General features: G+C 51.5%; 1 protein-coding gene across 1 annotated transcript; it reads left to right on the top strand.

Annotated features, from left to right (window-relative positions):
* The first annotated feature begins 1,790 nt into the window (after positions 1–1,790).
* Positions 1,791–12,157, top strand: CHMP1A (charged multivesicular body protein 1A). Its single transcript, XM_063141178.1, has 7 exons — positions 1,791–1,872; positions 3,748–3,767; positions 5,559–5,636; positions 6,527–6,673; positions 8,531–8,659; positions 8,916–9,103; positions 10,596–12,157. Exons 1-7 carry the CDS (start codon positions 1,866–1,868, stop codon positions 10,615–10,617), a joined length of 591 nt encoding a protein of 196 aa, XP_062997248.1. The 5' UTR covers positions 1,791–1,865; the 3' UTR covers positions 10,618–12,157.
* Positions 12,158–13,630: the final 1,473 nt, after the last annotated feature.

Consider the following 13,630-nt stretch of genomic DNA (forward strand, 5'->3'; position numbering starts at 1 on the left):
AATTGTGAAAACCCCCCTTTTTTCCAGATGGGGAAAAGCACGGAAGAGGCAGCCATTATCCGACTGAGTAGATCAGTTTTGGAACTAAACATGGAACCCAAGAGACTGACATTCGGACCTCCTGGTTCTCAGCATGTTTACAGAGAAGTCTCCTTGATTTCCATGGGATTTGCTTCCAGCATGGATGGTTGGGTCTACATATGCAGCAGAATGACGTGGGAACGAGGTGGTAGAATGGACAGTACCTGTCCAGGTGGGGGAAATCAGATGGTCTCTAGCATTAAATAAATAAATCTCACCAAAAGTTTAAAAAAAAATAGGAGAAGGGGAAGTGCTAATCAAAAACCTTTCCCAGCAATCTGCTTGTTTTCTACACGGGGGGAGCATCCAGAAACAGTACCTCCTCCCTTCAGCACAATCCATTCTGCTACCGCTGGATCCTATGGCCTCATCCTGCTGCTGCTGCTTCTATGTAGCAACCAGGCCTCTGTCTCTCACCTGAAATTGGCATTTTCTCAAAACAGAGAGTGAAACCCCTTCTCCTGCCTGCACTTTAAAAGCCCTTAAACCACACAGACGTTCTCCTGGCTTGACCTCCTTCCGCTGATGCCAACTGACGCTTGGCACTAACCTGTACCCTTCTTGGCTATCTCTCTGTAAACAAGAACATTTTACCTCCTGCCAGATCTTCATGTTTGCTGTGAGAGCGCCCCATAGATGAGCCAACAGTCCTTGCCCCCCCTCCCTACATTGGCACAACTACATCCTTGCTTGCACTGCCTGGATGCTTTTGTGACTCAGCATCAGCCAGTGCCATCATCATCAGAGAAGCAGGACACCAGATGCCCCCACCAAAGGAGGGGCTTCGGTTCAAGAAAGACCCTCACGGCACCCGCTCTCCTCCTCCTCCTCCTTCTCCACTGTCCTCAAAGTCAGTGGACCCTCTCAGACCCACAACAAGGTGTGTGTGGGAGCAGCACCGAGGTCTGGATGAGCGCTGTGGGTCTGCACCACGGTGACGGGGCTCCGCAGAACCCAACTAGAAAAGGGAGCAGCCCTGCCAAAGAAATGGAGCCCAGAAACTGGTGAGGTTTTGTTGCGGGTCAGGTTTGAGGAACCCTAAAATAAGCAACAACCCTGCCCAACTATTCTGTTTTTCTTTTCCTCAAGCTCTTTTAAGTCCCCCAAAAACGGAGTTTCAGCAATCTAAAAGCTGCCACATGTCTCAGCTGGTCTAAGAAAGTGCACACACCAGCCTCCCCTAAACTGGCGCTTTTCAGAAGTTTTGGATCACAACTCCCATCATGGGGATTGCAGCCCAATGGCCATGCTAGCTTGGAATCATGGGACTTGCAGTCCAACACATCTGGAGGGTGTCAGGTTGTTGTTGTTATTGTTGTTGTTGTTATTATTACTATTCCCACCAGAAAATCACAAAGAATGTGCAAGCTTTCGAGATCTCCAGCTCTCTTCACCAGGCAAGGTGTTACAAAAAAAGTTGGGGCAATGCAGGTAGAAAGAGCCAAAGGCGTTATTAGGGTTCTTGATTCGTATGTGGGCCTCTTATATATACATATATGCAGAATTGTGCCCAAACTGCGCACGTGGCCGTGGTTGTTTGCACAACCTCTGGCTTTCTCCTTGTTGCTATAGGAACTGCCACCTGCAGGCACGTGACCTCCCGCAGCAGCCGCGGGGCCTTCCTTCTTCGATGTGCGCATGCGCCGTCGAGAACTAGTCGGTATGAGATCACGTGCGCGCGAGAGGGAGGAGGCGGAAGAAGCTGCGGACAGCGAGACCGGAAGTGGGCGGGGAAGGATCCCGGAAGTCCTGGCAAGAGAAATAGTCAGAGGACTCAAGCCAGGATGGACGGTGAGGGGGCGCTTCTTTCTTTCCCCCCTTCTTCTCTGGGGTGGGGGTGGGGGTGGGGGTGACGTCAGCCTGACCCAGGGTGGGGAAAGGGGAAAGGGGCGGGCGCCTCAAGGGGTGGGGGGTCTGGTCCACAAGAGGATTGGGGGGGATTCCTGGGGGGGGTAATATATGAAGCAGTGACGTCACCTGGGCATCTCCCCTCGAGCCCCCCCCTGCCCTTGACCCCATGGGAGGATTATGGGGCTCTGTCTGTGTGTGTGAGTACGTGCGCTTTCCTCCTCCCTCCCTATCCCTTTTCCTTTTGTGTTGTGCCTTTGAGATTTTTCTCCCAGGACTGCCTGATTTCTAGACTTTGTGAGCTGCTCTGGGCACCTTGGCTGAAGAGCAGGATAAAAACGCATCTGTGAATAACTAATTATCAATAGCATGTATATATGTATGGCGTGAGTGAGTGTGACCTGGGGGTGGATTCTCTGATGTTTAGCAGAGATCTCGGCTGAAGGGCTCCCCTTCTGGGCCTGTCTTTCCGCCTACCCGTTAGGGTTGTTGGCTTCGCTCCACTACCACCCTCCGCCCCAAGCTCTCGTACTTTGAAAACGCACACTTTGCACACTCATGCACATGCGACAGGTGAAGATTCACCTCTTCGGGTTCTGGCTCAGGTACCTTCCCAGAAGGTGCTTCCTCTAGCAGTGCGTATCTAGTCTGTGTCATTTGGTGCCATTTCCTCTGCTTTTCCTCTGCTGGCATCATGGATGGCTTGGTGGGTGGTCCTGGCCAATGGATTAGACTAGATTGTGCCTTGGTTTTGCCTTATGATGCTGCAAGCGAGGGAATCGAGTGTTTGGCCTTGATTTGCTGAGGATACCCTTGATATGGCAGACTTTCCTTACTCCTTGCTTTACATGATCATGATTGTGTTGTTGTTGTTTTAATTTGCAACTGTTGCATGGAAGATCCTGCTTAAGGAAGGGGGTTAGACAATGCCCTTCTTGCCCATTGGTATTATGGAATCCCCCAAGGTATTCTGCCTTCAAGAGACAAGCTTGCACTGGCCAGAAACCGGACTGTTCACCCTTCTGTTGATCCTCACCAAGGAATCACTTTTATTGGCCAGGCAAAGTAAGACGGCACATTCAGGGTCTTCAAAAGTGGACCTTTTAGTAGCCTCTTAGCATATTTTCCGCAGTTCTCACATATCATTTCCTGTTCCTGCCTGGCAGGCGGGTGACACAGTATCTGCACTATTTATCTGGGCGGCACCTTGGCTGGAGGCAGAGCAGGGCTTTCATGCAGGTAATTGTCCTCCCAGGCGGCCCGAGAGGCCAGAGCACGGATGAGGCACACGGCTCTTGTTGTCAAAGCTAAGCGCTGAATTCTGGGAGAGCGCTGTGGCACTCTCGAGAGAGGCTAGCTGGTATGCTGTTGCATGAATGTTATTATTTTATTTGGATAATTTATACCCCATATCATCTGTCTCAGAGTTATTTGCCTCTAATTAATATATAGCTTGTGAAACTCACGAGAGCCCAAAAAGTTTGTCTCCCAAGATGCCACAGCTACTTTCTTGAATTAAATAGCTGGAAAATATTATATTTTTAGCTACACATGTAACAGTTTTAGGACCTTGCGCCCTGTATAGAGCTGAAGGTATTTCATGTTCCTAGTCTTCAGTGTAAGTTTTAGACATGCATACAGTTTGGCACATGGGATCTTTCTAGATCTGTGGAAATGGTTTCTGAGGAACACCAAATTTGGACCTCTTTAGGGCAGAAGGAATGTGGTGTGTGTTAAAAATAATAGGAGTGAATACCCTTTCTTCTGAGACCCCCTTTTATTCCTAAAACATTCCAACTATTGTCGTTCTTTTCACAGATACACTTTTCCAGTTAAAGGTGAGTGATGCTCTCTTTAATCTCTAGTGAGGGCTAAATATTTTTATTTAGCCTTTTTACAGCAAAATCTGTAAACGGGTGCACTCTTGTCATGCTGGACTTGTGTAGGCAGCTGCTAGGTTTCAGTCAGGGAGCGCTGTCTTTCTCGGCCAGACAGTGTTGCTTTCCAGGTTAGCGGGTTAATCTGTGGTTGTGTTGGGGACCCTGGAAATGGCAGAGCCTGCGAGATCACCTTGAGTTTTGCTTTCCCCACAGCTGTCCATCCTGTGTTCAGTGCAGGTGGCTCCTACTCTGTCTTGTAAAAAATGATTGATCTGCTACAGTACTCCCAACCCCTTGTCCTTGTTGTATGTGAGGCTTGAGATATGTGACTTTTGAGCATGCCATGAACACAGCATTGCTTGAGATTCACAGCCCTGCAATTAGAATCATAGAATAGCAGAGCTGGAAGGGGCCTACAAGGCCATCAAGTCCAACCCCCTGCTCAGTGCAGGAATCCTCCCTAAAGCATCCCTGACAGATAGTTGTCCAGCTGCCTCTTGAATGCCTCTAGTGTGGGAGAGCCCACCACCTCCCTAGGTCATGGGTTCCGTTGTCGTATTTATTTATTTATTGCATTTCTATACTGCCCAATAGCCGAAGCTCTCTGGGCGGTTTACAAAATTAAGACAATTCAACAAAACAGTATAAAACCATAATATAAAATACAATATAAAAGCACAACCAAGGTAAAAACAGCAGCAATGCAAAAATACAGATTTACTGCTCCAACAGTTAGGAAGTTTTTCCTGATGTCCAGCCGGAATCTGGCTTCTTGTCACTTGTTATTCCGTGTCCTGCACTCTGGGATGATCGATAAGAGATCCTGGCCCTCCTCTGTGTGACAACCTTTGAAGTATTTGAAGAGTGCTCTCATGTCTCCCCTCAGTCTTCTCTTCTCCAGGCTAAACATGCCCAGTTCTTTCAGGGCTTTCATAGAATCGTAGAATAGCAGAGTTGGAAGGGGCCTACAAGGCCATCGAGTCCATCCCTGACAGAGGGTTGTCCAGCTGCCTCTTGAAGGCCTCTCGTGTGGGAATAGAGCCCACCACCTCCCTAGGTCACTGATTCCATTGTCGCACTGCTCTATCAGTCAAGTAATGGCTGTTTTTACTTCTGGTTTCCACATAGGAAGAGTCCTATTGGATTTATTTATTTACAACAATTATGTACTGCTCAGTTATCTAACACAGATTCCAGAGCGGTGAACATAGGTATAAAACAGTAAAAGAAAGAAGATTAAGAAAGCAAATTAAAATTATTCAATAAGTCTTTATTGCAGGACGTCCCCACTTCCTCTCCCTCCTTCTAAGCTAGACAGTCCCAGCCGTTGTAACTTTTCCTCATAGGGGAGTTATTCCAGCCTTTTCCCAGCTCTACAATTTCCTTTTTGAGATGCAGCAGCCAGAAATGTATGCAGTAGTTAGTTCTGCCTTGCGGACATCCCCTCCTCCTCCTCCTCCTCCTCCGGAGTGTAAGATGCTGCTGACAACATGACTCTGCTGTGAAGTTTGCCAGAGGGAAATTAGCGCTGCACAAAGTGCGTTTCCACCCGAGTCCCTTTAATAGCATTAGGTTAGATGCGCCCCCTGAGTTGGTAATGGGATTATGTGCCATGAGATTGAGCAGCTCACGCTCCCTCTTGATCGGGGCTAATGCAGAACGATGGCCAGCTGCGGGGAGTCCGTGTAGATCCTGCAGGCCGTCGCTTCTGCCTACTGACCTGCTGAGCCCCTGCTTCTCTCTTTCTAGTTTACAGCCAAGCAGCTGGAGAAGCTTGCCAAGAAGGCCGAAAAGGACTCCAAAACCGAACAAGCCAAAGTCAAAAAGGTGATGGAGCCGAACGCCCGTGACGAGAGCCTGTGTCAGAGACAAGCCTGGAAGGCCGAGGGCCCTGGAGCCTCTGTGCTTCTCTGCTCTTTCCGCTTCTAGCCCCTCACATTAAGGGTCTCTGCAATTCCTCTCCCCCCCGCCACCAGCTCTCTCAGCTGTGGGTCTTCCTTTCCTGTTTCCACTCTTGATTTCTTTTGCTGCATTCTGTACTTGAAACAGCCTGTTCCTTTCCCCACAGTGGCTCCACTTCCGCCTTTCCTCCTCCTCTTCCTCCTGCCTCTTCCCAGCCCTCCTAGCTTTCCCCTTTGCACATCTGTCCACTGCAGCTTGTTCCTCCATTAATCCCTCTTCTCTCCCTCCACTTCTGGTGTGCCTATATAACGATGTCTATTGTAAGCGCCCCTAGATAGGGACCCTTCTACGTTCTGGGGCCTGTTGGCACTTGTAACAATAATACGAGAAGCACGGAGTTGGGGGAGAGGCCGGGGCCATCTGGCGTAGGCAGACGCTTGCCCATGGGGAGAGTGCTGCTTTAACTCCATCTTCTTGATTTAAGTCTTTATTCTAGGATGTCTGCAAGTGTGCTTCCACGAGGGCTAGAAAGTTACCCTTCAAAAAATGGTCTCTCGCTTCTAAGCAGGATGCTGAGCTTCACATCTTCAGGCCACTCCAAAGAATGATGGCCAGGTTTTTAAACTGCCTGGCCATGCCCTTCCCTGCCAACCCCCCCCCCCCCCGGGGTGTTCATCAGTTAGTATGAAAGGCTGCATGTGGGATGCTGTTGCTGGCAAAGGCAAAGGTGCTGGCTCATGGCAGGTGGTGTTGGGCTTTTAAGGCTCCGCTCCAAGCGGGTGGGTCCTGACCGTCTACCCCTTTGTGTGCTCCAGGCTCTTCAGCAGAAGAATGTGGAATGCGCCCGTGTCTATGCGGAGAACGCCATCCGGAAGAAGAACGAAGGCTTGAACTGGCTCCGCATGGCTTCCCGAGTCGACGCGGTGGCCTCCAAGGTCCAGACGGCAGTGACCATGAAGGGGGTAAGAAGACGCGCTTCAGCCCGGCCGTCGGAACAGCCGCAGCCCTTCCTGGCCTTTTCCCTGCCGCTTAAGACTGCATGGAAATGCCTTAGAGCAGGGCTGTGAAACCCCTTTCAGCCCAAGGGCCGGAGGCCAGTTCAGAGAAGCTCTCGGGCAGGGGAGGGGTGGGCACATTGCAGTGGTAGGTGGGGCCAAGGGGGCGGAGCTGAAAATACCTCAAATACCAGCATGTTGTAGCTTCAAGCTGATCCTGCCAGTAACTACCCCTGGGGCGGGGTGGGGAGGAGGCTACACAAAAGCCTAGAAAACCCCCAAAGGGTGTGAGCCTAGGGAATGGGGGCAGGGCATCTGGGGGACTCAGGAGGGCTGGATTGGGCCCCCAGGGCTGAGGTTCTACCCCCAGAGTCTGACTGGTGTCTTACCTAGCACTGTTCTTCCTGACCAGCGGCACCTTTTCCTTTTCACCACTGGAGGTCTTTTCCAGCTCTGTTACCTAATTCCATTTCACTGTAGAACCTCATATGTAACATGTAACGGCATCAGCAGGTGTTGTGCCACCTTAACTCCTGCACTGCTTTCCAGAGGAGCCACATTGAGAGGTGCTGGCAGGTGGGACGCTGCTTCCCCCCCCCCCCCCCCCCCGCCCAGCCCCTTCCCCTAACCTGACTCTGCCTTCTGCTGTATTGTTAAAAGACAGCCTTCCTCAACCTGGGGCGCTCCAGATGTGTTGGACTACAACTCCCAGAATGCCCCAGCCGGGGCATTCTGGGAGTTGTAGTCCAACACATCTGGAGCGCCCCAGGTTGAGGAAGGCTGTTACAAGAGATGAAATGACTGTTATGGTTCCTCGGGACCGTAGTTACTAATTACATTTTCTTACGTTTATATCCCACCTTTCCACTGAAACGGCACTCGAGGCAGCTAAGAAGAAAATACAGATACAATATAAGAGACTTACATTTAAAATGTAAAAACACATCCAGCCATTAAAAGTGAGTCCTGGTGGGCCACTGACTGTCTGGCCGGCCCTCCTAGGCTCTTACGTGGCCTTGGTTCCTGCCCAGGGATCCCTGCCTCCTCAATCGTAATCCTAACCTGAGGATGAACTCTAAGCCTCACGTGCCACTGAGACATCTATGTAGCCACAGTATGCAAGCAGTCCTGCTGGCCCACTCAGTCTGCCTGGCCCTGCTAGGCTCTACTGTAGCCACTGTTCCTGGTCAGGGAGCAATGCTTAACCCTAAACATAACCCAACAACTAACCCTAACCCTAATTTACCACTGAGAATAGCCAATAAACATCAGTGTGCAAGCAATCCTGGTGGTCCCCTCAGTCTGTCTGGCCCTGCTGGGCTCTTCCATGGCCCCTGTTCCTGCCTGGGGAGTTGTGCGTCCTCAACTTTAATCCTCCAGGACAGAGAGAAGAGCCTCTCCCACATATTCTTAAATATGAGCTCACTTATATGTGAGAATGTGGTCTTTCCTGCTGCCCTCTCCGCTCCTTGCCACTGTACCCAGTTCTTTCTTTACTCCTTGCAATGGTTTCCATCTTCTCAGCCTGACCTCACCTTGATGTTTGAGCCATGCGTCTCCTCGCAATCTGAGCTTCCAGAACTGGAGGTGATGAAATAACCCTCTGGGCCTCCCAGGTCAGGACCGTCCTGGGTGTCCTCTGCACTTCTGAAACACTCATTCTCTGCTCATTTAATTTTTCTCCGCTTGCCTCAGCTTTTGCTGCTGCCGCACCCATGACCCTAACATTCAAGCCCTCTCCCGGTAGTAGCCCCAACTCTGTGGGGAAGCGCCATTTGCTTCTGCTCTTTGAACACACGAGTGCATTTCCTGATTCTCCTGCAGGTGACTAAAAACATGGCCCAGGTGACCAAGGCCTTGGACAAAGCTCTCAGCTCGATGGACCTGCAGAAGGTCTCTGCCGTGATGGACAAGTTTGAGCAGCAGGTGCAGAACTTGGATGTCCACACTTCGGTAAGTGCTGCATCTTTGCCAGGGACAAGAATGGGGCGTCTGTGCTGGAAGGCTCAGGGGGGCCCAAACTTTTCTTTCTCCAAACTGCACGGAGGAGAAGAGGGTGCCCTCTCTGTCTTCCTGCCGGGCGCTTGCAGGAGGCGACAGCAGCACAGCCCTGCTGTAGGGAGGACTCGGACGTGTGGGCCCAGGTTCGGCTGGATCTTCTCACTTCCTGTTTGCCCCTCGCTGAGGTTCTGTCTTGCGGCTCCCGTAGGTGATGGAGGACTCCATGAGCTCTGCCACTACGTTGACCACGCCCCAGGAACAAGTGGACAGTCTGATTGTACAGATCGCTGAGGAGAACGGGTTGGAAGTCATGGACCAGCTGAGCCAGCTGCCCGAGGGGGCCTCGGCTGTGGGCGAAAGCTCCGTGCGTTCCCAGGAGGATCAGCTATCGCGAAGGTTGGTTGCTTCCCAAGTGTCATGTCTAACCCTAATACCCCTGTGTCGGGAGAAGGTGTTTCAGGTAATCAATCAGAATCAGCTTCAGAACTAGAAGACGCAGTGTCAGACAGCAGCTAGCCGTGCCAGTGGGGGAGGAAGCTCTCACGGGAGAGGCCTCAGCTGGGAGTCGCCCCCCTCCAGAGCTTATCTCTTCAAGGACAAATTCTACAAGCTCAGTGAAAAGGGAGGGAGCTTCCGGGGACGAGCTAACTGATGCTAGGGTCTGCTGGAACCTAAAAAGCTCAGCGCAGACAGAGGCTGTGAGAAAGTCGGAGAGATTACACCAGAAACTACCACCGCACCAGCCGCTTTGAAGTTATGGACATTTGAGATGCTATTTCTTTTCTTTTTGAACAGACAATTGTCTTGCTTAGTTTGCATAGTTTTGCCTAGGGGGTCGTTTCACAGCAGTGGCCTCTATACAGGTTAAAGAGACATTTGTTGCTTGAAATAAAGCTTTGTGGATCACTTAGCAAATTCCCTCATTTCTCCTCCCATTGAAAGCACTAGCAACTGAGAGACACAACACCAAGGGCCCATAGGACTGGAATTCCTACCTTCCAGGGACCGACAGCTGTGGCAAAGTCTTTAATGTATTCCTAAACTTGCCATATCCTGACACCTCTCTTCCATCCCCCCCTCATCTAACTTGCTTAGAGTGCAATCCTATACATGTTTAGAAACCCCTAATTACAGAGGGGAGAAACTCAAACAGCATAAGGGGGGGGTAGCAAGGGGGCATGAAATGCTGGATGACTGTGGGAGGAGGAGGAACAGATGGAAAGCAAGGAGGGAGGGGGACTGGAATGGTCTGTTCCGAAACGAGCCTGGCTGGCAGGAACACAGGGCGGTGAGGGGGTGGGGGGTGGGGGTGGGCGGAATTCAGGTTCCATTTTGTCTACGCTAAAAATACAACTCATTGATCATTTCAGTTGCTCTTTTCTGTACCGGTTCCCAGAGGGGTAACAGACATGTTAGTCTGTTGCAGCAAAAACAACCAAGAGTCTTGTGGCACCTTAAAGGCCGAGAGATTTATTCCGGCGTAAACTGTTGTGGATAATGTCCGCTTCGTCAGATACATGAAGTGTCAACCTCAAATTGGTAGATTTGTACGCATTTGCTGGGGGGGGGGGGAGAGAATGTAAACCATGCAGGCAGAGGGATTGAAATGCCAAACGCGGCGACAGTGATCGTGACCTGAGCAGCGGCCGCTCACAAAAGGTTGTTGACTGATGACACAAACGTCATTGCAATGGTAGGAGATTAACGTATGTGGTGTGATTTTAAAAACCCCGCCTTTGTCCTTATTCAAACTACGGGAAATAGAATTGAATCTCTTGATGTATTTTCGATCACAGACATTCCTGTTGTCAGGTTCGTGTCCCCGGACCGTCTTCAGTTCATTCTCCTTCATGAACGTTCTTCCACTCTGTCGTGTTTCCCTTTCCAGGTTGGCTGCCTTGCGGAATTAACACCCTCCCACCCTCATGGACTGTTGCTTCTGCCTTGTTCACCTATGATTTGCAGGGTTGCTGCGGGAGGCTCCCCCGCCTCCCCTCCCTCCTAATTCTCCTCTTCTGTGGCCAGAAAGAAGATGGGTCCTTCTGCTCCTCCAGGCCTGCTGTGCTCAGCAGGGGACTTTGCCTCCTCGCAGGGTGATGGTATCCACTCTCTAAAGAAGCAGCAACTAGCGGCAAACGTCTGTGCGTGAGCTTGCCTGGGGGGAGGGGGGAGGGGGGGAGGAAGGGCAACTTTCCTGGGACTATTCCCCCTGCCTCCGCCATTTCTTCACTTTTCAACCTCCATCGCCCTCTTGTGTCTGGAGCTCGTTGGATGAGAGGAACAGGAGCACATAATTCAAGCCCACGCAAGAGCGAGATTTTTGACACGCTTTAAGAGGACCACGACTCTCCCCGGTGCCTCATGCGTTCGGCGTGGAGTTTGTTTCCCCGAATATCAGTTGTTGGCCTCCATAGCTGCTGTTTTTGGGGGGATGGGGGATGGAGACCAGGCCAGTTGGAAGCACAGCGAGCCTGTCAAGGAGGCGGATGTGTCCGTTCTCCTGGGAGCTGCGTATCCCTGCTTTGGATTTACACACTGTTACGTGGCCTTTGGAAACAGGGCTACTTTACTCTCATTCTCCTCTCCCCCCCTCACACTACTGTCCCCCTAGACCCTCTTCTCTGGCCTTTGCTTTTGTTGGCATTGTCTTTTCCCTCCAAAGAGCTCTCCCTGGTCGTGGACTGTCTGTTCTGCTTGCCCTGGACTGGCATACACCTTTCCCAAAAGACACCGCAGCTGGAGGGGAGGTCCTTCACGTACAGAGATGCTTCGGCCGTTTCCTCCCTTGTCGTATCGGTGATGCTTTGGCCTACTTGTTCTGAGGCACCCCTTCACTGATATCTCCACCCACCCCCTGCCACCCCCATGAGACTCAAGACCTCTCTGGGTGGAAACAGCCGGGTTTAACAGGCTGACGGTCAAATACCGGCAGTGTTGCTTTGGCCCTTCCTAAGTGTGTAAAAAGCCTTCCCCTCACCTGGTGCCCTCCAGATGTGTTGGACTGCAGTCCCCATCACTCCCAGCCAGCATGGCGATGATAGGAGCTACAGTCCATCACATCTGGAAGGCAGCTGGTTGAGAAAGGCTGGCGTCCAAAAAACAAGAAGTCCCCACTTCAGAGCTCAGTCTTCTCTAAGGCAGATCTTGGGGTGGCAAGCGGGCAAATCGTTTGCCTCCACCGCTGTCATTTAAAAAGGGGGGCGCTTTATTTTATTCTCTTTCCTCCCCGCCGCCTCTCGGGGGGGCCTGGCCTTGGGCTAGTGCGGACCCTACTCCTCCAAGCTCCACTTCCTCTAATAACCCTTCTGGCAAGCCTTTCACGAAGCGGCAGATTCTCTCTCTCTCTTGGGAAAATTGTGTTCCGTTGCCTTTTTTCTTTTTAAAAAAAATTAAAGTGAATGCTGTCAGTTCTTCGATGCTGTTTTGAATAAATATATATCTTGTTGGAAATCTGTAGTCGCCTGGCAGTTTACAGACCCGTTGCTCACTCGGAGCAGTAGCGGTCTTGGGGTGGCTGACTTGGAACTGCAGAGAGAACGGCTGCCTTGCAGAGGTCAGCCCAGTCAGTGCTTCCTCCAGGGCCGGGGGCTCTGAGGGCTTTCCCATTCTTGCTTCCTGAGAGTCCTTAATCATAGAATCGTAGAGTTGGAAGGGGCCTACAAGACCAACCCCCTGCTCAATGCAAGAATCCACCCTAAAGCATCCCTGACAGATGCTTGTCCAGCTGCCTCTTGAATGACTCTAGTGAGGGAGAGCCCACAACCTCCCTAGGTAACTGATTCCATTGTCGTACTGCTCTAACAGTCAGGAAGTTTTTCCTGATGTCCAGCTGGAATCTGGCTTCCTGTAACTTGAGGCTGTTAATCGGTGGGAAAGGCCTCGGCCAACCAGAAGCAGCCTTAGACAGAGTCAGAGCCTGGGTCCGTCTAGCCCAGTCTTGTTGACACAGGCTGGCAGCAGCAGTAGCAGCTCCAGGGGTTGCTGCTGGGGACCAACCCGCCAGGGACCTTCTGCTCACAAAGCCGGGACTCCCTCCGTGAGCTGCGGCTCCTTCCCTTCTGGCCTGGGAATTCAGCCCTGCCTGCTGGAGCGTGTTCAGAGGAGGGCAACCAGGATGATCAGGGGTCCGGAAACAAAGCCCTATGAAGAGAGACTGAAAGAACTGGGCGTGTTTAGCCTGGAGAAGAGAAGATTGAGGGGAGACATGGTAGCACTCTTCAAATACTTGAAACGTCACACAGAGGAGGGCCAGGATCTCTTCTCGATCCTCCCAGAGCGCAGGACACGGAATAATGGGCTCAAGTTAAAGGAAGCCAGATTCCAGCTGGACATCAGGAAAAACTTCCTGACTGTTAGAGCAGTATGACAATGGAATCAGTTACCTAGGGAGGTGGTGGGCTCTCCCACACTAGAGGCTTTCAAGAGGCAGCTGGACAAGCATCTGTCAGGGATGCTTTAGGGTGGATTCCTGCATTGAGCAGGGGGTTGGACTAGATGGCCTTGTAGGCCCCTTCCAACTCTGCTATTCTATGATTCTATGCTCAGACTGGCTCGGAGCCCAGCAATCGCTCTGAAGGACCAGCGGGAGTGTTTGGCAAGCTCTTGGAATACCTCTCAGCCAGCCACCCAAGCTGAAATGGCAGGAGGGTTCCCGCAGGCTGCTTCACGTGCACGGCAGCAATCGCAGGCGCGTCTCTCCACCCAGTGTGTCTACAAAGTTCTGTGTAACGTGCGAGAGACACCCTTGAAGATTGTGGACCGCATGTCAGCACTCTAGCAGCCAGCTACAGACGAAAGATGGCCTTGACAGGAAACGGCACAAAGTGGTTTCATGATTCCGCAGTCCGTACAGCCTTCCTCAACCTGGGGCGCTCCAGATGTGTTGGACTGCATCTCCCAGAATGCCTGGGGCATTCTGGGAGT

This window comes from Elgaria multicarinata, chromosome 14 (assembly GCF_023053635.1).
Source record: "Elgaria multicarinata webbii isolate HBS135686 ecotype San Diego chromosome 14, rElgMul1.1.pri, whole genome shotgun sequence".
Classification (NCBI taxonomy): Eukaryota; Metazoa; Chordata; class Lepidosauria; order Squamata; family Anguidae; genus Elgaria; species Elgaria multicarinata.